Here is a 27,032-nt window from a genome sequence, read left to right as displayed (position 1 = left end):
CAAGAGGGTTGATAGATGAAAGATCGTCAAAGATTTATCAAAACTGTGACGTGAGCGACCTATCTCTTTCATAACGAGTGAGTGTAGAGGAGTGGGAACGCACAAATTCATGAAATGATCATGACACGAGTCGTCCAAGACGAGTGACCAGTGATCCCAACGAGCTGAGTGCCGAGCCGGGTGGAAGAGAAGAAGACTACGCGTCGTGTGCGAAGTACGCGGTCAAGTAGGAATGAGAAGCTGACTTTGCTGACTGGGAGGATCTATCAGCTACGATAACCACGCTACATACAGGCTCTGGGAGAGAGATGATAAGATAAGTACTGACCTGGGCAATCGAATCTAGGCACCCAATGTCTGCCTGCACCTACGACGATACGATGTCCCGTTGTGGTTCGGGCGGCGATAACGAGGAGGTTCTCGTGAACGGCGACGGGATGGCGGGCCGAGTCCGGAGCGAGCCGAATGGAGGGCTGGGTGAGTGTGTTTCTCTATGATCTATGAGTTTGCAGTGGGGACTCCGCAGTCTCTGTCGGAGTGAAATTTTCGATTCTCTTTGTGTGTAACCGAACGACGCCTTAGAACAGTCAACCAAAAAACGAATTACCCCACCAATTCACTCCCCGTTTCATCATCAATCGGGCAATTTTCCACAACAAAGGGTAATTTTCTCACTTTTCACTGGTTTTTCCACCCTGGTTTTCTGCGAAAACCGACGCCTCACCTTGCCATCTTTTAGAATCTCCGAAACGCCGCTTCCTCTTCACTTCTGTCGTGTTCCAACTCTCGACCTCGGTGCGATCTTTCTCTTTCCTCTTTTCTTCTTTTTCTTTGTCTCTTTTCCTGGTTTCACTCAAGCTTCAGAATCATCGCCGCTGTTCTCAATCATCGTGGGTATCTTAACGCTGCCGCAAATTTTTCTGCGAGGCGACTTCGAGAAGAAACACCGGCTTACCATGTTTTTCCTCTCTTTCCCATCTGAACCCCTACACTCCTTTCTCCTGCCTATCTCCCATTTGTGCCTGTCTACAATTCCCAATATAGCTTCGAAAATAATAATCAAGAGTCAAAATAACAATGTCGCGCCCGGATGAAGAAGAACTTGTCGATTACGACGAGGCGGCTGAGGAGACCTTCGCGCCACCCGTCGCAGCCACAAATGGTAAAGCTGAAGGCGACAAAAAGGGATCTTACGTCGGCATCCACTCCACTGGCTTCAGGTTAGGAATTCTACTAGTTTCATAATGAGAAACTGAGCCAACAGGGATTTCCTCCTCAAGCCAGAATTGTTGAGAGCCATTTCTGATCTTGGTTTCGAACATCCATCTGAAGGTTAGTCGCGCTCTAGATTCTCCGCCAATCAGCTGACTGGTCAGTACAACAGGAATGTATTCCCCAAGCTATCCTCGGCACAGACGTTCTTTGTCAGGCCAAGTCAGGTATGGGAAAGACTGCCGTCTTCGTCCTGGCTTGTCTTCAACAGATGTGAGGCGCCGATATCTTTCATCGCGCCAGACTGGCTAATGACAGTGAACCTGTGGATGGCGAAGTGTCCATCATCATTCTCTGTCACACGCGAGAGCTTGCGTACCAGATCAGAAACGAATTTGCCCGTTTCTCAAAGTTCATGACTGCCGTCCGTACCGCGGTGTTTTACGGTGGTACCCCCATCTCTGCCGATCAAGAACTTCTAGGCAACAAGGAAAAGTGCCCCCACATCGTTGTCGGTACTCCCGGACGTATGATGGCCTTGACTAGGGACAAAACGCTCAAAGCAACTCACGTCAAGCACTTCGTCCTGGACGAGTGTGACAAAATGTTGGACCAGCTTGGTTAGTAATCGATCTTTCATTTTCATCCGACTTTGATCATTTCGAATTTTCACGACGCTGCAAAGTGATCATGTGCACGATGGGGCGTTTCGGCCGCGTCATCGTCACGTGTATCCAGGGCGTCACAAGTGACGCTTTCATAGAATTCATGGGCGATCTTAAATCCGTTCAAAATGCCAGCATGGGTGATGCCAGCTTGTTGGGGGAGTGCGTCACTGGACCTGTTTGGATATGGTATTGTGGTCATACGGGATCATCGTGGGACGCTATGTTCCCGTAGCCTTGTAGAATAGATAGACGTGCTCGCAGCTCCCATTTCCACTTCACAACATCTCCACATGGTCACTTTCTGTAAAGCAAACATATGAGGAGGAGCGTGAGGGCATGGTAGGGATTTGAGCTTACACTGAACCTTTTTTTCGACAATTATCTCGACCGCAATCTGCTATCAACTTCGTTTATCGGACCAACAGACATGCGTCGTGACGTTCAAGAAATCTTCCGTGCTACCCCGCATCACAAGCAGGTCATGATGTTTTCCGCCACGTTGTCGAAGGAAATCCGTGCGACTTGCAAGAAATTCATGCAGAGTGTGGGTTCAATGTTTCCATTTATGTTGAACCGAAACCGGATCTCCCTATGTTCAAGTCATCCCCCCGCGAGGTAGTCGACGGTCGCGATGCTGATGCATAGCCCCTCGAAATCTATGTCGACGACGAGACGAAGCTCACGCTTCACGGTCTCCAGCAGTATTATCTCAAGTTGGAGGAGCGAGAGAAGAACCGCAAGCTCAACGACTTGCTGGACAACCTCGAATTCAACCAGGTTAGCTTGATTCCACGAAACCGTCTGTCAGCTAATCGTCTAGGTTTGTATCTTTGTCAAGTCGGTCTCCCGAGCCACGCAGCTGGATGCATTGCTGCAGGAATGCAATTTCCCCAGTATTTGTATTCACTCTGCACTTCCCCAACCTGAGCGGTCAGTGTCAATGTTTCTCATGCTCGTGCTGCCTAGTTGATACAATGAATGTCGACTGACAGAACAGTATCTCTCGATTCCAGCAATTCAAGGCTTTCGAAAAGCGAATCCTCGTTGCAACCGACATTTTCGGCCGTGGTATCGATGTCGAACGTGTCAACGTTGTGATCAACTACGATGCTCCTGGGGACGCCGACTCGTATCTCCACCGAGTGGGTCGTGCTGGGCGTTTCGGTACCAAGGGTTTAGGTGAGTTGAACATTTGTCTTTCATTGACGCCATACTGCCAATCTGACAGCCGTTACTAACTTTCATCCTAACTTACGGAGATTGCTGACATGTAGCCATCACTTTTGTAGCTTCCGATGCGGACCAAGAGGTTCTTCAAAAGATCCAGGAACGATTCACAGTCGCGATCCCTACTCTGCCGGAGACGGTCGACCCTGCCACATACAGTATGTTGTTTCGTCACTTGTCACGTCGCATGTCGCTGATAGATAGTGACATCGTGAGATGCATAAAGTGTGATATGGCAGAGATAGTTTTGTAGGAATTGGAGAGTGAAGAAATGCATACCTGCCGCTGTCATTCTTTGTTGTTGTATGAGCAGAGTTCAGCTGCACCATGCCCCATAAACCAGTGGCCAGTGGCTGACGTCACCATCCGGTCGCGATCGAGAGTTGCTCAAGCGGCTCTTTTTCACCGACTTTTCACACTTCACCTAAACTTCCTATAAACATGTCAAACCTAACCAGATCCGAGCGGTCGGCTGCCCGTGCCACTCGGGATGAGCTCTCAGATGAAGAGAACGAGTTGGACATGTCGTATGAAGAAGAGCGGTTGGAGAATATCAAGTAAGATCTCGTCCTCCCTCCTCACCTTGATCTGCACATAAAGCCCATTACTTTGACCTGACCTTCTGTCCACTTCTGTCCACTTCTCATGCAGCGTTCAGAGCACTTTTGGCGAAACGTGTACATCATCTCACCAATGTCGCTACAATGACATTTCTCAGTGTACAAACAAACCCTTCTTCCTGACATTGAGAAAGTGAAGAATTGACCAGCTGATCATCAAAGAAACAACGCAGCCCTGTTAGCATCATTAGGTCTTAGCTCGGTATCTCTTCCGACGTTGAAACCACGTAATCAACCTGATCAAACGAAGAGATCTACAGTGGTGAAGAAAGAAAAAATAGAGTATCCTGAACCTAGTCGAAGGAGCGGAAGGGTAGCAGCTTTGCAGGAGATAGGGTAGGTATTTTTTCTCTCACTACCTACCCATATCCATCTCTGATATCTCTCACTCACAATAATCTTTGAACGTCCTTGTTTATGAGTATGTATCTCGATCATGTTTTGACTTCAAGAGGTTGAGTGGTGTTACGTTGCAGTATCAAACTTAATAATCAAGTGAAGGAAAATGTTTCCAAGTGGATGGAAATGTCTCCCAGTGGATGGAAATGTATTATAGACCAGATAGTTCAAAAAGAAACCCCCAGAAGACTAGAGTTGTGCAAACTAGTAGCGAATGAAGAGATGGGAGTGAAAGTCATCGAAATATTGTGCTCATTACAGACCTGAAAGAACACATTCACGCTCAAATTCCCTTCACTCCACTCCTTCTCCTTCTCCTTCTCGTAAAAACCCTCTGCCGAAAGCAGTCGCCCCGATCATACCATCCGGACCTACTTACAACTCAACAGAATTACAAAGAGCTTCGAGACCAAGAAGGAAAGTAGATGGTAGTTTGATATTCGAAGGTAGATGGGAAAACATTTTCAAACCTAACATTACACCTGAAGAAATGTTTACCGGTGGAGCTTTCGGAGGAGGTTTCTTTTGGTAAGTCGTCAATCTACCCGTCTTTGGATATAATTCATTCTATCAGTTTTCAGGGTTTTTTTCTGACTTTTCAGTAATACATATTCTCGTATTCTTCATCAACCACTTTCATCACAAGAAGATCTCGCAAAACTTCCTTTTACCGTGACAGATTCAGATAGATTATTGATCAATGATTTACCTGATGGTCAAGTGAATAGGTTCAAAGTACGTGCTGGTCAAAGTTTACAAGAATGGGAAAAAGCAGGTTGGATTTGGAGTGGGGATCCTAGAGGTTGGGCTGAATGGTATGTTAAGTTTTGGGATGGTAGGAGGTGTGAAGATGATGAACGACAAATTAGACGTTGTGAGTTTGTTAATGGGTTTCTCACATTTAATCCATTCAATCCCCTCCTCCCCCTTCCACCCCACTAAACTCCCCCTCGATATCTCACTATTTCTCGTTCTACTCACCCTGATCAATCGTTGGCTTCACTTCGTAATAGACTACAGTAATCATTCCCCGTTACTCGCTATTAGACGTGCTCTCGAGATCTGTCAATTGTATACCACACCCACCATCCTATCCCTTTGATCACGTCCAGAGGGGGAAGTGGTATCGATTCATTCTGCCAAGTTTGATACACTTTCCATGAGCAACGTGCACCACAACCTTCAAATATCAGCTATATGTGGATTTTCGGGCAGGAGACGAGGTGGAATGGGAGGTAGATTGAGAAACCACGTCGAGCTGATCATTCCAGGGCTCAAAGTTGCCGGTCCAACAGGTCGTTTCAAACGTGCTTTAGTAAAGAAAATCCATTCTTCAGGTGGACGTTCAGTAGCGGAGGATGAAGATGTAGGGAGGACTTTGAGACAATGTCTTTGGCAATGGGGATATCAATTGACTTTGGAAGAATATGATTTGGCCATTGCTGGGGAAGGATAAATATTCCGATGTGTGATTATTGCATCTCTTACTATGGTATGATAATCTTTATCGTAGTACCGTAGTCCTTCTGTAGCATTACGTAGTAATGTAGTCCTCTCGCCTGTCAAGGAAAGCGAAAGCTGCTGAGACATCTATGCATCAATTAGGGTACTTGCTATGTATACTATGCTCCAATATAATCGTTAATGTACTGCTTCTCATTGTTGATGATTGCTATAGGATAACAGTTGACGAATATCACTTCGACGTCTAGTTCTAGGCATAAAGGTGATATGTGTCGTTGGACAACTATCATCTGTATTCGTACTCTACAGTACGAGTAGTGTGTAATCATTGCATGTGAAGAAAAATGACAAGTTGACAGTATTTACATTATGTTCAAGTATGTATCAATTTCAAACGATCTCTATCGTTTTATGGTCGATGCAAATTGGGTATTCGTTGAATAACGATGGACTGGAAGGGGATAGGAAAATATAGGGAAGGGAATGAAGAAAGGAAAAGTCATCGCATCATATTAGGGAAACCGGAAACCATTCCCATTCCCATGTTTACATTGGTAGAGAGTTGGGGGAATTGAGAAGGGAGTTGATATGTTCCTTGTGCGTTTGATGGTGGATATTGAGAAGGGAGTTGATATGTCCCTTGTGCGTTTGATTGTGGATATTGAATATGAGAAGGATATGTTGATTGGTTCATATTGGTAGGGTTAAGGTATCCGTTGAAACAACCTCCCATTCCTCCGCCGTTCATCCCTATGCCACCTGCGTTCATTCCGTTCATTCCCATACCACCTGCGCTCATTCCCATACCACCTGGATTCATTCCGTTCATCCCCATGCCAGTTCCGTTCATTCCGTTCATTCCCGTTGAGCCGTTCATCCCCATACCAGTTCCGTTCATACCGTGTGGCCCAGGGAAGCCATTCGTACCATTCATCCCGTTAAAGCCGTTCATATTGTTGAACCCGTTCGATATGTTCGAACCACTAGACCCAGCCATCACATTCATTCCCCCTTCGACTGACATCTGTCCAAGATATGGTTGATTTGATGGCGGATACCCCTGTGAAAACTGTTGAGACCCTTGAAAATGTTGTTGCCCTCCTTGAAAAGGAGCTTGAGGTTGAAATCCCATACCATAATGCATTCCTCCCTGGACCATCGACTGTTGACTCTGTTGCGGTTGGGTCCCAAAATTATTTAGTTGTAATGGTAATGTCGAACTTGTCCCTCCGTTCAAATCTACCAACAACCCTTCCTCTTTCTTACTTCCCCCACTTGACCCCACCCCCGCATCGGACATTTGTCCTCCAAGATTCATAGTATTGCTCGAAGGTGATCTCGCCGGTCTAGGTCTCGCACTCGCGCCTGTTCCCAAAGATACACTGATTGGACGTGGAGAAATACTATTCCCAGTTGGTAAAGGTGGTAAATCTCTTTCTTTTCTAGGAACAGGTGATCTTACTATCACATCATTTAACTCTGGATTTCTTTTATTCTCCCCTATCTTTTCACCTTGACTATTGACCCTAGAGACCTTTAGATTCCAAGGATCTATTGAAGGTGCTAATCGACCATTTCGTTCTTTATTTACATTGACGGGAGTCGGTTGAGGGGGAAGCTTGGTGGATGAGAGAGATTTGAAAGCTCCTATTTCGTATTTCTTTCGGATGTAACGTTCAATTTCAGAATCACGAGCTTCGGCAGTGGAAGATGTTGGAGGTGGATGAAGACGTTCGTTAGGGTTGTATATAGCATTAGAAGCTTTGTTCCCTATAGTTCTCATGGCGGTAATTTGATCTCGCGACCATGTATCTAATGTAACGCTTTTTCTATCCATTAGGGAATATTCCTACGTCGCATGTGTTGTCTTATCTCCCATCACAGTGATTGTGCTTCAATTGAAACTGTCAAAGTGATGTGAGATAGCTATTGAAGATTGATGGTGGTGAAACATGGTAGGATGGGTCATGCAGGAATGAAGGAGAGTACGATTACGAGCTGAGAGGTTCAAGGTGAAATGACAAAACTCACACTCTTGATTTATGAGTGCCAAGCTTGCGATGCACACTTGCACAGTTGACACATAAGAATATACCCAGATTGACGGAAGCCCATCTAGGAGCTGGAGCGTGACAATCGGCACAGTTATCTATCGTGTCAATTCACACCATCGGATGTGGGACCAGCTACCGTTACTTACGGTTTGATGGATATGACTAAAGGAGTGTGAGTGTACGAATGAATCTGAAGGGTGGGTAGGATATGTGACAAACATACCATTACCAGGTAACTTGAGCACCTCCTCCATCATACGTTCTGCTCTTTTGTCGGCCATGGTCGCGAACTTATGTTATGGTACGACGGAATGTATTGCGTAGATGATGTCCAGAGGCCAGAGGGAGTGTGAGAGTAGGAAAGTGAATGCAGAGATGAGATGTATCACAAGTAAGTAGCCGGACTACGATAGCTGGAAGCGGTCTGTGCGTGTCGGACACAGGCCCAAGCGCGTGGGTGGCAAATGGTCACGTGATCAAAAAAGACTTGGCTGCGCATTGGAATGTCTCCGTTCTATTCCAGCATTCTCCTGCAGTATGCGCTGGATCCGACCAAATGAGCTTTATGGAGACAAGAAGAACATCCTGGTCACTGTCTACTGGTGAGATATCATTGACGTGACGTGATGACCCACTCATTAGCACCGAAACCTTGTCTTTAGGTACGGGTAATTATTCTCGAACTATTCTTGACATGAATCTCCGGGTTCGCCCTCTTCCTTGTTACTCTATCAGCTAGCGCAGCTCTACCCCGCCCGCCCGCAGTAACCATCATCAAAGGTTCCCAACGTTCTCTATACCTCTTCACACAATCACACAGCTCTCTACAGTCCATCCATACCAAAGCTCAAGGCTAGGGAGTGACGACGTGGACGACGTGCTACTGTATGATCGTGATCATCGTCAGGTGGCAATGTCAACAATTTCGAACCCTACCAAACCCTTTGTTCGTCACCAACATTACGATTTCCCCCAATCCTTTGACATTCCGCCCTTTCAACCTCACATGATAGCATTCGCTTCTACTCATATCTTCCTTTGAACCTCTTCTCCACTCTTGAGCCCCTTGCTGCGAGAACGATCTCTCACCTTCCTCTCTCCTACTCCACAGATCTGAAAATGTTACCTACCATTCACATCCACGCTTCCTCTGACCCTGGTCCATCCAAACTATTCTCCTTACCATCTATCTCACTCTTCCGCTCAAGCGAGAAACAACCTTCGATCTCCAGCACTAGCGTGAACATGAGTATAGGACATTCAGGTGCTATCCTCCCTGGAGCACCACATTTGCCATTACGAAGAAGAAGGATGGTCACACAGGGTGTGGCAGTCACGGCTTTGTTAAGCTTGTGCTTGTTGTGGTTCACAGGAGGAGCTGGAATGGGGACGTTGTTAGCCCCCCCGAAACCTGATTGGACGGGTGAGTACCGATTATCACTTTCTATCATTATGTCTTCTTCGACATCAATGCAGGCTTCTGCGTGATAGGATCAGAGAGGAAAGAGATTATTGATCATGGCTGACTAGTAGTTGAGCAAATACCACCCGGCAGAGTCATAGATCCAGAAATAGCAGCCCATTTGGGGAAACCCAAGGGACCTCCAGAATTCACAGGATATCCTATTCCCTCTCCCGACCTTAGTTTATGGGGTCTAGATCTCCGTTCTGATCGATTATTAGCTGGTATATCACCTTGGCCACCAAATCCAGCCGTTGAAGAAAGTCAACCGGCTTTATCGTCTCTGGGACATTTCGCGGATAACATATATAAACATGGGCCATTGGATTTGGAAACGTACTCTACGCAATTGAGAGAATTCGCAGAGGTCGCCTTTCCCCGAAATATAGCTGAGGAGTTGAAGAAGGGAATAGAGATGTACCTCGGGGAAGGGAGAGGAGATAAGGAGATTGACGAGAATGTTCCAGGACCTGAAGCTTGGGATAAACAGAAATTTATGTGGCAAACGGATAAAGATGAGAGACGCGAGCAAAGTGTGACGGTGGCTTCGTGGACTGGGAGGACGATGAAGGATGAAGGATGGAACTGGGAGTTGATGACGGATCAGTGAGTCGCACGTCCTTCGCATTTCATCCTTGGTTACGTATACAATGTCTCTAAAATATTGTTCCGAGCATATGAGACACGACCGAGATTCATTTCGATCACTATTCCACGAGAACTGATAGATCAGAGAAGCAGACCAATGGATGCGCAAAAAACTTCCTGACTCGCGAATAGAATTGATGTGGACCAGTCTCCCCACCGGTATCCTCGTGAGTTTTTCCTTCTCCTCCTCGTAGAGATATCCACAATCGATTGGGACTTGTAGCGTGATGTATCAGTGAGACGAGCTGACACATAGCGTTCGGATATGATACGATACTTACTTCTGCTCATACACGGAGGTATATATTCCGATACCGACACGGCCCTCCTCAAACCTCCTTCAGACTGGGGTAAAGGTGCCCGGTTGTGGCGTGACGGACTCGGTTGGATAGGCGATGCAGACAAGGCTAGGATAGATGCAGGGGAGGAAGTGGATGATGTGATTGGAAAGCCAAGTGTCGTGGTGGGTATTGAAGCTGATGTAGGGGATAGATCAGATTGGTATGAGTGGTGGCCTAGACCGGTGAGTGTCATAACATCCTCCACAAAATCATTCCTATTCCAAACCCGAGTGATCTCTACAGTCTGACATCGTCACTTGTAATTACACGTCCCAATCCATATCTCGGGGTATAGACCAGACGAACGTTCTTTCTGTATTTCAACTGGAGGCGACGAGGGGTATGGAAGTACCCGTTATGAACAATTATGTGATCGGGACTAACGTCAGATCCAAATCGTCCAATGGACAATGGCTTCAGCTCCATATCATCCAATTTGTCTTCAAGCTCTCTTACGTATACTTCACTCTACCGCACACGCAGTTCAATGGTCACACGAACATCGTCGGAATCTCAAAGCATTAACTGATTTAGGCATGTTCCGAGAAGTTTCTTCCTTGAGGGAAGTTACGGTATTGTCCGAGCCAAAAGGTGGAGGACCGGTCGGAGTCATGGCTTGGACTGGACCGGGAGTATGGACTGATGCTGTTTTGAGGTGAGTGACATTACTTGTTTTGATTGATCACCAGTCTCCTTCCTCCAGTTCTCATCACATATCAAATGACCAGAGTTTCCTTCGTTTTCTTTCTTTTCGTTTTGTCTGCATCTCTTGTGCTCTGGCCTCTTAATTCTGACAATGGGAGAATGTCGAAGGTGAAAGAGAATGTGCAGATAGTAGTCACGTTATAGCGCTTCAGTTGACGGACAGCTATATAAGGGTCAGATACGGAGTACAATGGACCGATCTTCGGGAGTTGAAAGAACCATTAAGGATAGGTGATGTGATGGTTTTACCCGTAACTGGTTTCTCACCTGGCGTGGGTAATTTCGGTAGTGAACCAGCTTGGCGTGAGTATTTTCTCTTTTCCATGAACAAACCAACCCCTCCACCTTCCTCCTAAAAAAACCCCTAACAAGAGTAATGTATGCAGAAGACTACATGTGACTGTGAGATGAAAGATTTGATCAGAATGGTAGGGGAGAAAAGAAGTGGTTTAGTGGAGAACTGATAGTATAGACCCACAAGCAATGGTGGAACATAAATTCGAAGGATCATGGAAGAATGCCATACCTTGATCTACCTATTCAAATTTCACTATCGACATTATCTACAGGTAAACATTCACTCAGGTCATTCAATAAAATCCGATGCTGTACATACATGGAAATCATTCCCATCAGCCCCGAGTTATGGACAGACTTGTCATTGTCCTCTTGTCGAGAAGTATCACATGATGTTCTTCTCGAAATATCATCAATATCCAAGATAGAGATAGTGACGAGGGATATGACTGGTATTCTTTTCAATGGACACAATGACGTTGGAATATACTCAAGATGAATGGAATGAAAATAGAGCCAAGAGGGCAAATAGAAGTTTGATATTGTATAGATGGGAACCACGAGTGAATGTACTGTATCTATAGAATATGAATTTCTTGATTTTACAACTCTTGATAACGTTAGTAGAGCAACGAAACAATCGCTAATATCTGATTGGATATTGGACGCAAACGTTTCGTAGCGGTATACGTATAAGGTACCTCTGCCTCCTAATCAACGTTAATAATAGAAATGTGAGGATAAGTAAATAGTGAGGAAGAATTTGGAAGAATGGGTAAATTTGCATTTCCTCAGAATAAGCTCAATTTATATTGGAATACAACATATCTATCTTCATCTCTATCCAAGAATCCTACTCCACTAATGAACCACTAACCATTAACCATTAACAGTTCACTCAAAACCTTGGTATTGACCGACGCCCACACAAGTATCCCCAAGTTTTTTATGTTGTTTCAAAAACCTTCTCACAAAGAATCAAGTAGCAATGACCACATGAGCTCTTTCATTACCCGTTTCTCTATCTTTCCTATCTCTAATCCTTCTCCTAAACCCAAATCGTCTATTTCTCTCTTCTTCCCTTTCTTTCTGACCCATCTTTCCAACCCTTTCTTTCCCACCATCCAGTAATCCAACATCACCATTCATCATGACTAAACCATTCTCCTTTCCTTCCAATTCACCAGGTTCTTCAACCAATTTCTCCTCGGTCATATCTTTATTGATGAGATAAGAAAAAGGTCCTTCTTCTTTACCTGGGAAAGGATTGAAAATAGATTCTATAACTGTTTCAGGAGCTAAATCCCTACTATGTCCATGTACATGATGTTGATGTTGATGTTGATGTTGTGGATGATGATGAGGGGAATTTAAACGAGGTGAAGAATTAAAAGAAGATGAAGGTTTTAAATGATGATCATATGTTTTATATCCTGATGATCGTTGGTTAAGAGGAGGAAGGATCATAGGATCACAATTCATATCACGAGAAGAAGACAGTGAAGTGTGTGAAGGTGTTTTTTGACCGGAAAAAAGAGAAGAATCGGAAGAATCAGATCGACATGTATGTATCAATGTAAGGTCATGACGATCATGTGGATCGGAAGGGAGGAGTTCGTTGGGTCCAGCTACGTGTTGACCTTCTCCAAGTGGTGGGCTGGGAATTAGTACTAGTTTATACCGCGTCGGATCAAGCGAGTTACTTGTAACGGAGAAATATAAGGAGAAGGTAAAGGGGTTCAAATGAAGTTATCCCGTGGGAAAAGATATGAGAGATTGAGCAAGCTCAAAATACGTAGACTTACGCCGTCCATTTCTCCTCACCACCCATAAATTTCATTTCCACAGTCAACTTGACCAAAGCATTCGTCCTACCCTGTAACAAAAACCTTCTCGTCACTCTTCCCCTCCCAGCAAACATGGCCAAATCGATATCTACCCAACCATAACTCTCTTTTTCACCTCTCTTCCCCGCTTCACTTGGGTTACCTGGGAGTCTCTGGGCGTGATGAGCAGCAGCGAGCACACTGGCCACGCTATCCGTATCTGCCGCTTGAGCAGGTGCAGATGATGTAGCTCCAGAAACCAACATTTGTTCCACTTCAATTCGCATGCCTGAATCTGACAGAGGTCCGAATCCCAATAATGGTGGACGTAACGATGCTGAACTGGAAGAATCTTTGCTAGGTGGTTTAGCTGGTAGTTTTCCCACAGGTAATCGAAGTAGGTGTTGTAATTGGAAATCCCAAGTGCATGAATGATCAACAGCCGAGACTTGAGCGGGAGGTGTTACTCCTTTTCTCTCGGTAGAAAAGTTGGGTCGGGGGAGAGGAGCGTGTATGGATCGAAAGGAGGTAACAGATACTCCTGATGTTGATCGTTGACGAGTTTGATCAGGACGTAAAGAAGTGGTGGGACTGGGGATGATAGGAGATGGAGGGTTATGAGATGATGTCCGGGATATCCCATTCCGAATATTAGAATTGAGTGGTTCTGATGAGTTTGGCAGAGGATCGACAATTGTTGAAGTGGATGGGACGGTACCGGAACGAACTGGAGGTCGATTCACCGTGCGAGGGAATGGGACAGAGAGATGAGATTGTGATGAACCGACCGACATGAGAGAAGGTGGACGTAGATGTGAAACTGGAAGAGAAGAAGCGTGAATGGGAGGTAAGAGTGAACCGCTTGTTGATGAAGAAGGAGGCCTACTAGGTCCGGATGTGGAGGTACTACTCCCACTACCAACCGTTCTCCCACTAGCGGTAGTCTCATCACTTGCTTTTCGTAGTCTTGGATTGATGGGATCAAGAGGACTTGTCATGTTAGGAGATTTGATCTCTTTTGGGGAATCTGTAAGGTTGATGGGGTTTCCCCCAGGCTTGGTGCTCTGTCGCAGAGGAGTAGGATCCGATGTTTTCTTCTCCGCAATCCGGGATGGAGCTCGAGATGACGGCAAAACTCCGACAGGTGTGAAAGTTTGAGGTGTGGTACTGGCTCTTCCGGGAAGACCATAGCCTAAGGCAGGTGTGGTGGATGAGTATGCCGGTCGGGACATGGGAGCAATGGGAGATGATGCGGTCGAGGAGAATGAATTGACAGATAGTGAACTAGCCGATTGACCTGGTTGAGACAGTTTGAGATTTGGAAGTGATGGTTTGGGGGTGGGAGTGGTATGAGCTGTTTCGTCAGTATGAATCACACGCTCCCTCTCAGTACTACCTTCCGATAGACAATTTCTGAAAGCTGCAGTTCTGAAAGCAGGAGCGGGTTGTTGCAGTTGATGCGGGACTCTAAAACATGTTACAAACGCCCATGATGTATTATCGATGGTCAGAGACAGGTTCAAGCTGACCAGAGGGTGAAGTGGATTTGACAGTGAGAAACAAAAAAGAAGTGGTGGTCCGAACTGCAAGATGCAAGACGAAATTTGAAGATGACGCAATAACCCACATTGAGTAACACCCTCATATCCCCTAGCCCTCTTGCCTCGAAACTTCCAACGAACAGCAAATTGTCCGTCCATTTGTGGTACATTTCCCATATCATGTATCCACACAGTAGTTTGAAACACCGCATATTTATTAGTCGAATCGAACAAGTGTGCTAACTTGTAAGCTGCTCGAGTGGTATGTTGATGATGTGCTAAAGTTTTATGTCCTCCGTTGACAGTAGCATTGCTGGTGTGTTGAGTTGCCGGGAATACAGGTGTTGATGAAGGTGTCCTAGAAGGTGCTCGAGTGGAAGTTTGAGACATGTTTCTTCAATCGTCAATCAAGATATTGATGGATATGTTCAAGGAAATGATGTATGTCGAATCATCCAAATGATGTTTAAGAATGACAAAAAAACAAGTCCTAGGCGTACTGTTCTATCGTCTTATCTTCCTTATTTCTGTGATTTTCCCATGAAGGTATTTTTCGTGTGAGAGCGATTGGGTATGGAATGAATGAACTGAAGGGGGGGTATCTGAACAGATCATGGATCATGGATAAGTAGATGACGCTCCGTTGTTGTAAGTGGTATAGAGATGTAAGAGGACAAGTACTTTGAAACGCACCCCCCACCGTAAACGAAATTGTTGTCTGTCGTCGGACGAAATTGAATCTGTCAAAATCTGTGGGGAGAATGTTTTAGACCAAAGGTAGACCGCGAGTAAGGCGCATGTCCCCCATGTGTTCTGATCTCTCCGTTCACCGGTAACTTTGTAAAGTGTCTCTGTTTCCACTTCGGCCGTGCGGACACCGGTGATCGTGATGGGATCGGGATCGGGATCGTCGAATGGTAGATGATGGTGACGAAAGTGATCTGTCACTTGTTCACTTGTTGATAGTGTCAGACCGCTCAAAGGCAGGAATGTAAGGGGTAATGAGTGAATGGATGAGAAAAACGGAGAAGAGAAGTGAGATGGATTGAGGACCGAAGGCCGAGGGTGTACGAGGTAGACACTCCGGTTCTCTTCACCCGGTGGTCACAAGGTTTCAAACCGCTCAGAGATTCCGCCTTCTACACTCTGCTCTCTTGCCCTACCACGGATGCCCCCGGGGAAACCCCGACTAGCTTAGACACGAAAGAAACCGGCAGCTGGTAGACGCATGTTACCACCGACTACTATACGGACTGACGTAACGCCGTCGGCTTGATTAGTGCATGCATGTGTTCCCATGTCCTGTAATCTACCCCAACCCCTAGAGTAGACTCTCAGGATGTCATGGAGGTGGTTTACACTTTGTAGCTGTCCAAAAGCCGCCTGAGAATTAGCCAAGCCTTCCGCTCCAAGAATAGACACCGTACGTTGTAGCGATACTCCAACATTCCCTCGGCGATGCTGGTGTATGTCGTCGGTATCATCTTCTCATCCTGTCTGTTAACTCCAGATCTGACGAGTCTCATGGCAGAACTTCCTCCTGGAAGGTACATACATTTAGCTCAAATCCTATCTTTCTGGCCAAAGCCTTGACCTCGTCCAATGACAACTCAATAGATCCCTCACCTTCTGGCGAAGTGACCGGCGAGTTCTCATAGTGCCATAGCAAGGGTCCTTGACGTCAGCATCCCCCATCATGGGCTGTGAATATGCAGACCTATGTTGATCCAGATTCCATCCTCTGCCAATAACTCATGAATGATCCTCAGATACTTGACGACATTCCTTGCCTAGAATCAGATGCAGTCCGCCGACGCAGAAAGACTCACACAATCGAGGAAGAAGCAGGTGACGACGGCCCCCCATGAGCCCCTTTGCTCACCATTCTCCCATGCTTTAGGGCCATAGATATCTTCAAAATCACCGGCGGAGAGAGAAAAAGGTCCATTTTTTCCAGCGGAAAGCAAGTCTGGTGCGGCGACATCTGGGATACTGATCGGGCGGAGTAGGTGATGCTGAGTGGTGAGGTGATTGGACCAAGAGTGAACGTGAGGGTAGATGGTATGTTGATGGGGAGTAGTCACCCTACTGATCAGCCAACATCTACGCGCCATGAATGGCTAGCTTTCTGAGAAGAAACGAGTACCAGGCAGTGATGTAATGGACAGAGTGTAAAGTGGATGACTCACTGATTGAGCATGTAGTTGGAGACGAGAAGTTGATACACCGAAAATTCGTTGCCCTCCGAGGCGAAACCTGTTTTATCAGTTCCTCCACTCTCATTCACATGTTGTTTGAATTCCTAATTTCGTCTTCTTGTGAGATGTAGAAGGGGATATGGACATATGACGACGAAGAGCTAAGAGAACCTATCTCTGGCAGCTATCTCCAAGGCCAATCTGCCCAGCCCACACCCAGGCACCAACACCTTCACCCGGTTTTTCTCAACAACACTGAGACGCTGGTAGTGTCTTTCGAGAGCTGCCAAACATGGATCATAGCAAGCTCTCCTCTCTTCTGCTCCTTCCGCTGACCAGTCACGTACAAGTGAACGAAGGGTTGATCTTATTTTGTCCTGTGATGAGTCGGATTCTCTCTGCCCCAAGCTTGCTTCTTTTGAAGTCGAGGTAGCGACGTCCATTTGATGTGAATGACTGTGATCGTGTGTTGTCGACGTCTGGGCGTGATCGTCCGGATCATGTAAGTGAGAGTGTGAGTGATGGTCTTGGTCGTGAGAATGGGAATGATGGTCCTGTGAATGAGATTGAGAGTGGGTATGATCGTCTCCAGGGTAGAGTTGAGCTCCATTCTCGAAATGAGCTTCGTGGTCTTGAATGAGGAAGTCGTTAAATAGAGGATCGTCCAACATCTCATCTATGAACTCTGCATTCCTATTCGTCAGTCCTACTCCAGATTCAGACCCCACTGACCGACGTATGGCCTCATCAACAGCGTTGAGCTTGTCTCTGTAACCAAGAGAGTCTAGTAAGATTTTATCTTCAGATTTGAGGGATAGAAATGACATTCTTCTCGCTTGATTGGCGGAGAGCTACTTGTCAGTCTATCCGATCCCCGGCTTAGGTCCATTCCATGGTGGAAAGAGCAAGTTGAGAGGAAGGGGGACTGACGTGATATCGCATATAATGGTCGAAAGCATTTACCACCGACCTCCAATGATGTCTCTCTTCCGGTGAGTCGAATTGACTCATTTCTGAACTCTCGCTTGTTGATCACTTCCAGTCACTCCTGACTATTGTCGAATCTTTGTGTTCAATGCCATCATCCATCTCCGTTCGACCACTGGAAGTGCAGCACGAAGAATGCGGAGCCCCAATATAAGCACGTGGCCGGTAGATTACAAACCCCGAATGTGGCACTTGGCTCGTGCTTCGGTCTGCGCTGCTCTTTAGCTTCTAAGAGACTTGAACGACGACCACAAGCCCAAACAAGATCCAAAGTAGGTGATCAAGACACCAGCGAGATCTACGAGAACACACAGGATGTCATCCACAGCACCAACTGAAATACCTACACCTCTCATACCTCTCCTCTCTCTCCTCTCCAGTGCATTCTTGACCCTACAGAGTCTTTTCCATCGGATCCCCGGATCTCCCATCATCGTCCGATACATCAAAAGCAGTTATCAGGATGATCCATATAGGAGTTTGCTAGAGGTCTTGTTGTTGGCTTTTGCCGTCAGGACACTTTTGCAGAGGAGAACGGGTGGAGAAGCGGAGGGAAAAAGTTTTATAAAGTTGACTGCGAAGGTGAGTAGTGAGATCATTTCATCAGTTTTCTCCAGGACCTATAGGTCCAGCTTCCCCACTGTCTTTTGAGGACTATGGTGAGAAGTGTTGCCAGTGGATGTGGGTATGAGGAATATGAATGCTATCCAAGGGGATTGCGAGGAGGGGAAGAGAAATGAGGGAGTAACGAGTAGTTGGTGAATGGATGACTTGGTGTGATCGAGGAGAAGGATCGACGGCATTGAGTGTAGGACCCCATACGAGTGAAGAGCGGATATGGAGCCAAATAAATTTCACGTATACTGACCAGTAGGAAATAGATGAATTGGTAGATGACTGGCAACCCGTTGCTCTCGTCGAAGAACCAAACGAATTAGACGCTATGATACTCCCTACAGTACCTACCATCTACGGTCCTAACGGTATTAAAGTGAAGACTTCTCCCACTGGCAAGTCTGTAAGTCCTATCATTGCCCACAAAATTGGGCTGAGACTGATGGCTAGCTACTCAATATGGTCACTCCGAATTGGACGGGATTGGTGGAGAATGAAAGGTTGAAGCAGGTCGCAGTGGAAACTCTACATTCGTACGGAGTTGGAACTTGTGGCCCTGCTGGTTTCTATGGTTACATTGGTGGGTATTCACTTATTCTCGTTTCTCTCTTCTTTCCATATCCTATGCCCTTTTCTTCATTCAGCAAATATCCTTGTCTTACCTGACTTACACCCTCGCTATTGACCTGATACATTCGGGACAGGTCAGATATCCGACTGGGCGCTGGCTGTAAGTCAATTGTGGCTGTACAGCGTGTTCACTGCGACACTCAGAGGACATATAATACAATGACAGGGTAGACGGTGGTTGTTGAATGAAGACCTGATGGCCAGACGTTCACATGGATTTCGAACAAGAATTGGCCAATTTCATCGGCACAGAATCATCCATCACCTATGCTCAAGGTTTCGCAGCTGTCTCATCCTGCATCCCCGCTTTCGCCAAACGAGGTGACATAATCGTCGCTGATCGTGGATGTAACTTTGCCATTCAGAAAGGTCTTCAAATTTCTCGATCAACAATACGATGGTTTGCACATGGAGATATGGCGGATTTGGAAAAAGTGTTGCAAAGCGTAGAGAGAGATTTGAAACGTAAAGGCGGAAAATTGACAAAGAAATTTATTGTGGCTGAGGGGATATTCGAAAATGATGGAATGTTGTTGGACCTTCCCAAAGTGGTCAGTGATTGTTTCCTCCTTCGCTCTCATTCACCTTTCTGTTTTCTTTATTAGCCTCCTCGTGAATGGTGTTGGCAGTAACGTATTGCATGTATCGTCAAGCATATGAGAAAGCTTTGTGAAAAGACAAGGAGGGGATTTGTATTGAGCGAATGACAGCTGATAAGAAAGATGGAATTGAAGAAAAAATTCAAATACCGCTTGATGCTTGACGAAACTTACTCTATCGGAATGGTCGGTGCCCATGGTAAGGGTCTCACGGAATATTACGGCGTACCAGCCGCGGAAGTAGATATGATATTCGGTTCAATGGCAAGTTCGTTTGGAACAGGAGGTGGATTTTGTGCAGGATCATCTGTAGTTTGTTCTCATCAGGTAAGTCCATTCCTCATCCAACAATATAAAATCATTGACATTGCAGCGTATCAATTCTTCTGCTTCTGTCTTTTCTGCTTCTCTTCCAGCTTTATTGACAACAACATCCTCAACAGCACTTTCGATCCTTCTTACCACCCCAACATTATTCACTACTCTTCAATCCAACGTACTCACTTTCCGAGCTCAATTATCGAAACTTGAAGCTGTCCCTTCTGTCCCTCCAATTTCTTCACCACGACCTTCTCTCCCTGTTTTACCATCTTCGGCCAGTTCCACAGAATCTATACCCATAGGAGCTCAAACACCAAATAAAGACGCTATCATTCAAATCCCTTCTCATCCCAGTTCGGCGTTGATGTATATCTTCTTATTGAACCCTCCATCGACAGTGGAGGAAGAAGAAGCTTTGTTACAAGATGTGGTGGATGAAGTTCAGACTAATGGAAGTATTTTGATCACTCGAGCTAGACGTTTAAGAGGACAAGAAACTTTCGAACCTGAACCTAGTCTGAAAGTTTGTGTTAGTGCTGCTATGGGGAAGAAAGATGTAGAGAAAGCTGGTCAGGCTTTGAGAGCTGCTTTGGTCAAGTTTTGTTCGAGTGAGTAATATGAGATTCTTCTTTTTTGGTAATCTTCGTCTAACACTTTCTCTGTCAGATCCCACACCCACTGCTCTTTCATAGATCCTTCAAATATGAAAAACTGATCCGCAGAACGTCGCTAATATATGTCCCGTAATAAACTTGTTCTTGTCTACGGACGTACGAAAGGATAGAAATGAAGTTTGTGATCCCTGGCGGATGCAAAGATTGAATAAGATAATAGCTACCAAGTAAGTACCTTCCTTTACAATATAATTTCTAAAATGTCTCTAGTCATTAATGCATTCATCGCTATTCAATTGAAACCACACTAAATCACCCTATTGACCCATCTCGATCCTTCTCACAGCTACACCTTGCTTCTCCAAAGCCTCCTTAACCTCATCTATCCCAACCTCTTCTCTATGAAATATCCCAGCAGCTAAAGCCGCTTCCGTACCAGTTTCTTTGAAAACCTGTACGAAATCTTCACTCGATCCAGCTCCACTACTACTGACCACTGGAATCCCAACATTCTTCTTAACCAAATTGATTAAATCCAAATCGAAACCTTTGCCCGAACCATCCCTATCAACAGAATTTAATAATATTTCTCCCGCACCTAATTTTTCAACTCCTTTAACAAGTTGTATCACATCTAAATCCGTAGTTTCTCTACCTCCTGCAATAGTACAAGCATACCACCAAACTTTTTCTTTTTCTTCATTTTTCGTATTACTTTTAGCTTTATCACCAAAAACTAAACAATCCAAATGTTCTTTTGGAAAATTGTCCATCCAATTGGAATCATTCGTATCCACATATACTCTCCTAGGATCTACAGAAACTACGACAGCTTGTGATCCATATGCTTTAGCGATAGTTTCTATACTTGTTTTTCCCGTCAATCCATCGATTCCTTGTTTTTCACGTTGAAGTAATTCTTTTACGGAAGAAACAGCATCACTACCGATTGATACTTTATCAGCACCACTTCTGAAATAAATACCAGCGACTTCTAATGCACTTCTTTTCGTACCATCCGGATCTATTGTATCTCTTATTCCACCACCAACAGTCAAAGGTACGAAAACTGTTTCGGCAGCAGAACGTACTACATCTAACATTGGTTGATCTCTTAATGCTGAAGAACGAAATGAAGTGATGTTGAGAAAACAAATTTCATCCGCTCCTGATTGATAATATCTTTGAGAGAGTGAAACTGGTAAACCTAAATTCCTAACGTGTTTTGAAGATGAATCTCGAACATCGTATTGATCTCCTTTTGTAACTACTAAATCTCCTGAATCGTTGGAACGAACATCGAGACAAGCGACTATACGACTTGTTAAACCTGTACCGGGTCGAGGGTGAGGATCAGTGTTTTGCCATTTCCCTTTTGGAAGAAGTTTCAACATGTCGGGATTGGTCGAGGTATTTTCATTGTGAGTCGAAATGGTCTGATAGTTCGTTTGCTGAGAATTGGAATTGTAATTAGTTGTGATGTGTGAATTGAGGCTGCTTGAAGAAGGAAGGAAGGAAATGAGTGGAGGAGATGTTAGAGTAGAGGAAGGAATCGATAACCATCGTCGAAGTAAATCTAATCCCGCCGGACCAGATTTTTCAGGATGAAATTGTGTTCCGAATACATTCCCAACCTTGACGGAAGAAACAAAAACTTCATCTCCATACCTCGATAAAGTGTATGCGTAAGGTTTCATAATTTCTTCGTCCTCAGGAGTTTTCAACATGGCACCGTAGGAATGAACGAAATAATAGTCTTCGTCAAGCATTAGCGTTTCTTCCTTCGTGTTCGACGTAGAATCTTCATCTTGCCATGCTTTCCAAGCTTTGTTCCAACCCATATGAGGAACTGCTTTTCTTTTTCCCTTCTCCTCCCCTTTCCATTCAACTCCACCCATACCCTTTTCTTCTCCACTTGGGTCTGCGTCAGATTTATCATTCAGCAAGCTTGTCCCATTTGATAAACTCGACGAATGAGCGGTCCTTCGAGAGGTCGCGGCTTCATCGATAGAGGTGAGAAGATCCGAAGTAAACCTAGAGATCGGAAAAGGTATCACACCCAATGCCTCAGCACCGGGAGATTCGGTAGAAGTCGTGAATAACATTTGCATTCCAATACAGATCCCAAAGTAAGGTCGACCTGATGAAATGTATCGTCCAAGAGGTTCGTCGTAGCCTGAAGTTCGGAGCGAAGTTGTAGCTTGACCGAATGCACCCACACCGGGAAAGATGAGTTTCTAGATCTCAGCACATTTTTTAGGCTACTTCATTCATACGCCCGTATGTTATCCACTTTCTCAACCCTGTGCCAGTGGAAAAGTTGAGAAAGTTGGCGGTTTATCTCGTGAGACCCCAAGGAGGGAAAACGAAAGGGTACATGAGATGTACAACTGTATGACTGACCTCGGCTTTGTCAAAATCAGAGATATCGCGGATCCATTCAAACTCATATCCTAACTTTTTGATGGAATTCGCCAGACTAAAGATTAATACACGTCCACTATCCCACATCATTTACTCTAAGTGGGCCATGTCAATCTCATACGCTTCTCTGATAGGAAGGTATCCAAACGCTGACGAGAGGAGGTTTGTAGGTGAACATGGTCGGACCACTCACCTTCTCACATTGCCAGCACCGTAGTCCAGGATGTACAATTTCGGGGGAGGATGAGAAGGAGGGTGTCCGGATGGTTGAGCGACGGGTGGAACTGGAATGATATTCTCGGCCATTGCGTTTGTACTGTAGAAACAGAGCCGATATGCTCACTCTCTTGCCAGTGCTCGGCGACTGAGGACTTTAAAGTAGTATATTGATTGAGCGTTCAAGGTTGCATGCAACATTCAACATTCGACATTGGCCAGATTTCTTGAGTCGATATTTTCCCACGGTTGATTGAAATGTCGGATTTTGTTTCCGCCAGAATCATGGAATTTCGCAGCGGGTTGAGAGGTCTGAGAAAAGCATGTACTTAGCTACTTGAACGTACAAGCAGCTCACCTCGCGAGCCGCAGGTATTTCGCAGGACGTGAAATGAGTGTGAAATAGCCTCGGCGGATTTCCGGGAGGTTTCCACAAGTGTGAAATACCTGTGGAACGGTGTTTGTGTTAGGCATGCATACTCATGTCCATAATAGGCACGTTTGCTCCTGGTATCACACAAATTTGACCTTCAAAGTCTCATCCATCCTTACTTCATATTCTTTGAACACCGCAGACACCACTCAACAGACCGCTTATAACTTCCGAGCACCTAGCACACTCCACGAGTTCACCCCTAACAACCAGAACACAATTGCGGGATCCCAGGACCAGCTAGGGTGGGCAGGGCGGGAATTGTATGAATCATGGGGACCATAATTCTCCGAGAGTGAACCGTTAAGAGGACATTATGCCTGGTAGAAAGGTGAGTCCTTCTTGTCCCTACACGGTTTGCGCGCACCACTGACCCCACAGCGAGTATTTTGCCGATGTTCATCATGCCGGAAGAACCCATCAGGGTATGAGATGGTCCACCGCGACATTCGTCAAGCTCACACGCGTCGCGATCAGCTATCTGAGTCGATGCCAGTATCTCGACCACACCCCCTCCTCAACTCCCCTGAGAACGATCACGCAGGTCCTTCACGTCCATCGGCAAGGCCAGACACTCCAAGGTTGGGGTCACTCCCCAGGCGTATCAGTGAATCCTCCGAAGACGAGTTCAGTGACAATGTTCCATTCGACGAATACCTCAACTTTGGCGTTGAAAATGAACTTTCCCCCTCTCAAAGTGAAAGTGTTGTTGAGAATCACCAAGACTCCCCCGATGATGAAAGGGACGACTACCATTCGGACAGTCTTTCAGAAGTCAACAGCTTGCCTGGTGGTTCAGATGATGAATCCGCACGAGACAGGGCCAGACGAGCACTGGACCCCATACAGTATCTACACGAAGGGCCGGACACCCAAATCGCCCCAGACCCCCAAATTATCCGAGCTCTACAACAACTCCCTTCCGTCACCAACCGTTTTATCCACCATGACCTTTCCCAATGTGAACGGTTAGTGTATACACAGGCTGCCATCGCTTCAATTTTAGGTAGTACACATGCAGCCGTTGCCCTCAACCTTACGATATCCAATGCTCTTACCGCAAGAGCCAGCGGCCAGTCCTTACCCAAACCAACAACCGATCCTTTTGAAGCTTATAGCCGTCTGGGAGTTCACCCCGATACCCTTATCCAGAGGTATGCAGTCTGTCCGGACGAGACTTGTTGTTTCATATGTCCTATCGCCTCGATCAACGAACTTACAGAAGAAGGTCATCCCCATCCAAATGGAAGCATTTGTCACAAATTACTGTATCAAATGAAAGGTCAAAAACGAATGCCTCAAAAAATCATGCCATTCACACCGCCATCGTCTATGCTCAGATGCTTCCTACGAGACCCGTGTTTTGTGGGTAATTTGAAGGAATGGCGCACTGGAGAAGAAGATCAGGTCAATGTGTGCCCCCCGATTCCCATTGACCACCACCAAGATCCCGATTTGCCAATGGAAGGAATTTTTGACGGGGCTGCTTGGCGCTCGAGGGACTCTCAAAAACGGAGGGATATTTTGGGAGGAGAAATTGTCGACTCATGGCAGCCTGGCGGTCCTCAACGACTAGTGGGCATGGAGTTTGGTCTGATTGGGGCTGTCAACTTGGATTGGTAAGTACACTTATGGTTGGTGACATTGTTGATGCGCACAGGTTTTCTGTTAGAGATGTGAAAAACTGTTCCATTGGAGCAGTTTACATTACAATCCTCAATTTACCCCGTGAGATTTTCCTCAGGAGAGAGTGGACAATTCTTGCATTGGTCCTGCCAGGACCCAAAGAGCCTGTGGCTCTCGCTCTCAATAACCTGTTGAAACCCTTGGTAGACGACCTCAAAATTTTGGAACGAGGAATACTGGCAAATGTTTACGGTCATGATCAACTGCAACCAGTTCTCATGCAAATGATGTTCTCTTCCTCGGACATGCCTGCTACCAGGAAGATTGCGGGTAGCTACGGACACGCGGCCAAATACTGTTGTAACCACTGTAGGATCAAGACGAGTGATTTGAAGACAGCCACTGCTTATGATTGGAAGCGTGAGTAGTCTATTGTCATGTTTTGCCATGTATCTGATCAAATCAGATCTGCCCCTTCACGAACCTGCAGAGTTACTGAAGGCGGCGATAAAGCATCGTGATTCATCGCCTGAAGAGCGGATAAGATTGGAGAAAAAGCATGGTGTTCGGTGGTCGGAATTGGTCACCCTGGTTGGCTTTGAACACTCGGCTTTCTGTCCACCGGATGCAATGCACAATGTGGCGTTAGGCAAGTTGCTTGTCACCTGTGGAGTTATGTTCTGATCATCAGGTATGACAAAATCTCTAGTGGTCTGGATCATACGATCAGGCTTGCTGGACAACCCTGAAGGCGATAATGATCGATACACATCTTTTGACAATGCTTTTACCAACGTCACATGGCCCTCTCACACCGGCAGACTCGGACGCGATGCTGTCAGGCAGATAATTCGAGGTGTGGATCCCCGCGCTGTTAAGGCAGTTGAATGGTCTCATATTCGGGCGGTCTTGCCAACTGCGTTATGGATGGCTCTTCGTGATGAAGTGACGGACGAGATACAAACATCAGAAGAACATCCCAACCGTTTACTCATCTATCGTGCCGTAGTGGATTTCACGGCCGCACTACGAACACTCCTCTCTCGAACAATATCTTTACGACAAGCAGAAGACGCTCAAGAATTACTTGCTTCAGCATGTAGAAGCTTTGTCGACGCCAAGCTTCCAATGACTATCAACTGGCATTTATCGATGCATTACTCGAACTTTATACGCCTCTACGGACCTGTAGGTGCTTATTCCACATGGGCTTACGAACGGAATAATGGAACCTTGGCTCGGACAAGGTACTTTAAAGGTGATATTGTTCAGATGACCGGAACCGCAGCTCGTCGATGGGTCAAACAACAACTCATGGCTTCCGTTCTAGAAAATCCAGCTCCGGATGCGACAGAGAATGAACTTGACGACATTGATACAATCCGTCGCAGCTTTTACAAAATGCCGTCGGTTGTTGATGGAACTTTGCTGGTCAATGAACCAAGGCCTAAAGCAACCTCTAGGCACATGGTTCTCCCACCTCCCATGTCCAAGTTTTTGGATCTCCGACGTCACCAATGTAATATCTACATCCCCATTGTAAATTATGTTCAACACATGTTTTCTGAGCTCAAGATACGATCTGAAACAGCTATTTGGGACGAGGGTATTGCCCTTCCAAGCAAAGGTCATGATGAGTTTCATACAGTTCGATGCAATGGTTTCCGGTCAGTATCGTTTGGGGTTAGGATCTTGCTGAATCCAGGTTCTCTTCATCAGTCAATGTGCGAAATCAGAGGGATCGGTGGGCCATGGCTCAAACCGATCAAATGGAGCAAGAGCCATGCCGGATTGAAACACTGCTTCGAGTCAAGCTTCCTTCAATATTTGGGGAAGTTGACGATATTGACATCTGCTTGGCAGTAGTAAGATTTCTCCCTCCATCAGATGAGTTGGTAACTCCAT

The 27,032-nt window shown here is 45.8% G+C and overlaps 9 protein-coding genes across 9 annotated transcripts; 5 read left to right on the top strand and 4 right to left on the bottom strand.

Annotated features, from left to right (window-relative positions):
• The first annotated feature begins 813 nt into the window (after positions 1-813).
• Positions 814-3,397, top strand: TREMEDRAFT_73647 (uncharacterized protein). Its single transcript, XM_007004281.1, has 11 exons — positions 814-890; positions 1,045-1,220; positions 1,265-1,332; positions 1,377-1,485; positions 1,531-1,832; positions 2,306-2,424; positions 2,526-2,657; positions 2,701-2,810; positions 2,878-3,059; positions 3,155-3,265; positions 3,312-3,397. Exons 2-11 carry the CDS (start codon positions 1,078-1,080, stop codon positions 3,320-3,322), a joined length of 1,287 nt encoding a protein of 428 aa, XP_007004343.1. The 5' UTR covers positions 814-890; positions 1,045-1,077; the 3' UTR covers positions 3,323-3,397.
• A 151-nt stretch (positions 3,398-3,548) lies between these two features.
• TREMEDRAFT_61659 (uncharacterized protein) lies at positions 3,549-5,582 on the top strand (the record flags this gene model as incomplete). The annotated part of the gene is made up of 5 exons (XM_007004073.1): positions 3,549-3,664; positions 3,890-4,063; positions 4,388-4,654; positions 4,729-5,000; positions 5,398-5,582. The coding sequence occupies 5 exons, from the start codon at positions 3,549-3,551 to the stop codon at positions 5,580-5,582; spliced, it is 1,014 nt and encodes a 337-aa protein (XP_007004135.1).
• A 327-nt stretch (positions 5,583-5,909) lies between these two features.
• TREMEDRAFT_73646 (uncharacterized protein) lies at positions 5,910-7,925 on the bottom strand (the record flags this gene model as incomplete). Its single annotated transcript, XM_007004280.1, has 3 exons — positions 5,910-7,419; positions 7,622-7,739; positions 7,868-7,925. The coding sequence occupies 3 exons, from the start codon at positions 7,923-7,925 to the stop codon at positions 6,090-6,092; spliced, it is 1,506 nt and encodes a 501-aa protein (XP_007004342.1). The 3' UTR covers positions 5,910-6,089.
• An 838-nt stretch (positions 7,926-8,763) lies between these two features.
• On the top strand, positions 8,764-11,331 carry TREMEDRAFT_61657 (uncharacterized protein; the record flags this gene model as incomplete). Its single annotated transcript, XM_007004072.1, has 7 exons — positions 8,764-9,067; positions 9,178-9,712; positions 9,840-9,921; positions 10,011-10,277; positions 10,485-10,750; positions 10,964-11,103; positions 11,273-11,331. The coding sequence occupies 7 exons, from the start codon at positions 8,764-8,766 to the stop codon at positions 11,329-11,331; spliced, it is 1,653 nt and encodes a 550-aa protein (XP_007004134.1).
• Positions 11,332-12,075: 744 nt separating this feature from the next.
• TREMEDRAFT_61656 (uncharacterized protein) lies at positions 12,076-14,854 on the bottom strand (the record flags this gene model as incomplete). The annotated part of the gene is made up of 3 exons (XM_007004071.1): positions 12,076-12,754; positions 12,903-14,277; positions 14,551-14,854. 3 exons carry the CDS (start codon positions 14,852-14,854, stop codon positions 12,076-12,078), a joined length of 2,358 nt encoding a protein of 785 aa, XP_007004133.1.
• Positions 14,855-15,819: 965 nt separating this feature from the next.
• Positions 15,820-17,673, bottom strand: TREMEDRAFT_30233 (uncharacterized protein; the record flags this gene model as incomplete). Its single annotated transcript, XM_007003847.1, has 8 exons — positions 15,820-15,957; positions 16,020-16,138; positions 16,182-16,254; positions 16,294-16,549; positions 16,654-16,740; positions 16,834-17,355; positions 17,395-17,513; positions 17,593-17,673. 8 exons carry the CDS (start codon positions 17,671-17,673, stop codon positions 15,820-15,822), a joined length of 1,395 nt encoding a protein of 464 aa, XP_007003909.1.
• A 291-nt stretch (positions 17,674-17,964) lies between these two features.
• Positions 17,965-20,547, top strand: TREMEDRAFT_61654 (uncharacterized protein; the record flags this gene model as incomplete). The annotated part of the gene is made up of 7 exons (XM_007004070.1): positions 17,965-18,231; positions 18,524-18,667; positions 18,715-18,844; positions 19,099-19,445; positions 19,617-19,820; positions 19,867-20,422; positions 20,537-20,547. The coding sequence occupies 7 exons, from the start codon at positions 17,965-17,967 to the stop codon at positions 20,545-20,547; spliced, it is 1,659 nt and encodes a 552-aa protein (XP_007004132.1).
• Positions 20,548-20,745: 198 nt separating this feature from the next.
• Positions 20,746-23,234, bottom strand: TREMEDRAFT_73645 (uncharacterized protein; the record flags this gene model as incomplete). Its single annotated transcript, XM_007004279.1, has 3 exons — positions 23,046-23,234; positions 22,832-22,907; positions 20,746-22,665 (listed from the first exon to the last, which is right to left on the bottom strand). Exons 1-3 carry the CDS (start codon positions 23,156-23,158, stop codon positions 20,746-20,748), a joined length of 2,109 nt encoding a protein of 702 aa, XP_007004341.1. The 5' UTR covers positions 23,159-23,234.
• A 1,982-nt stretch (positions 23,235-25,216) lies between these two features.
• TREMEDRAFT_23568 (uncharacterized protein) lies at positions 25,217-25,778 on the top strand (the record flags this gene model as incomplete). Its single annotated transcript, XM_007003752.1, has 2 exons — positions 25,217-25,547; positions 25,594-25,778. Coding segments are annotated over 2 exons (516 nt in total), but the record flags the coding sequence as incomplete, so codon positions are not given.
• Between the last annotated feature and the right edge of the window lie 1,254 nt (positions 25,779-27,032).

This window comes from Tremella mesenterica (assembly GCF_000271645.1).
Source record: "Tremella mesenterica DSM 1558 unplaced genomic scaffold TREMEscaffold_4, whole genome shotgun sequence".
Lineage (NCBI taxonomy): Eukaryota > Fungi > Basidiomycota > Tremellomycetes > Tremellales > Tremellaceae > Tremella > Tremella mesenterica.
This window is presented reverse-complemented; position numbering and strand designations above follow the sequence as displayed.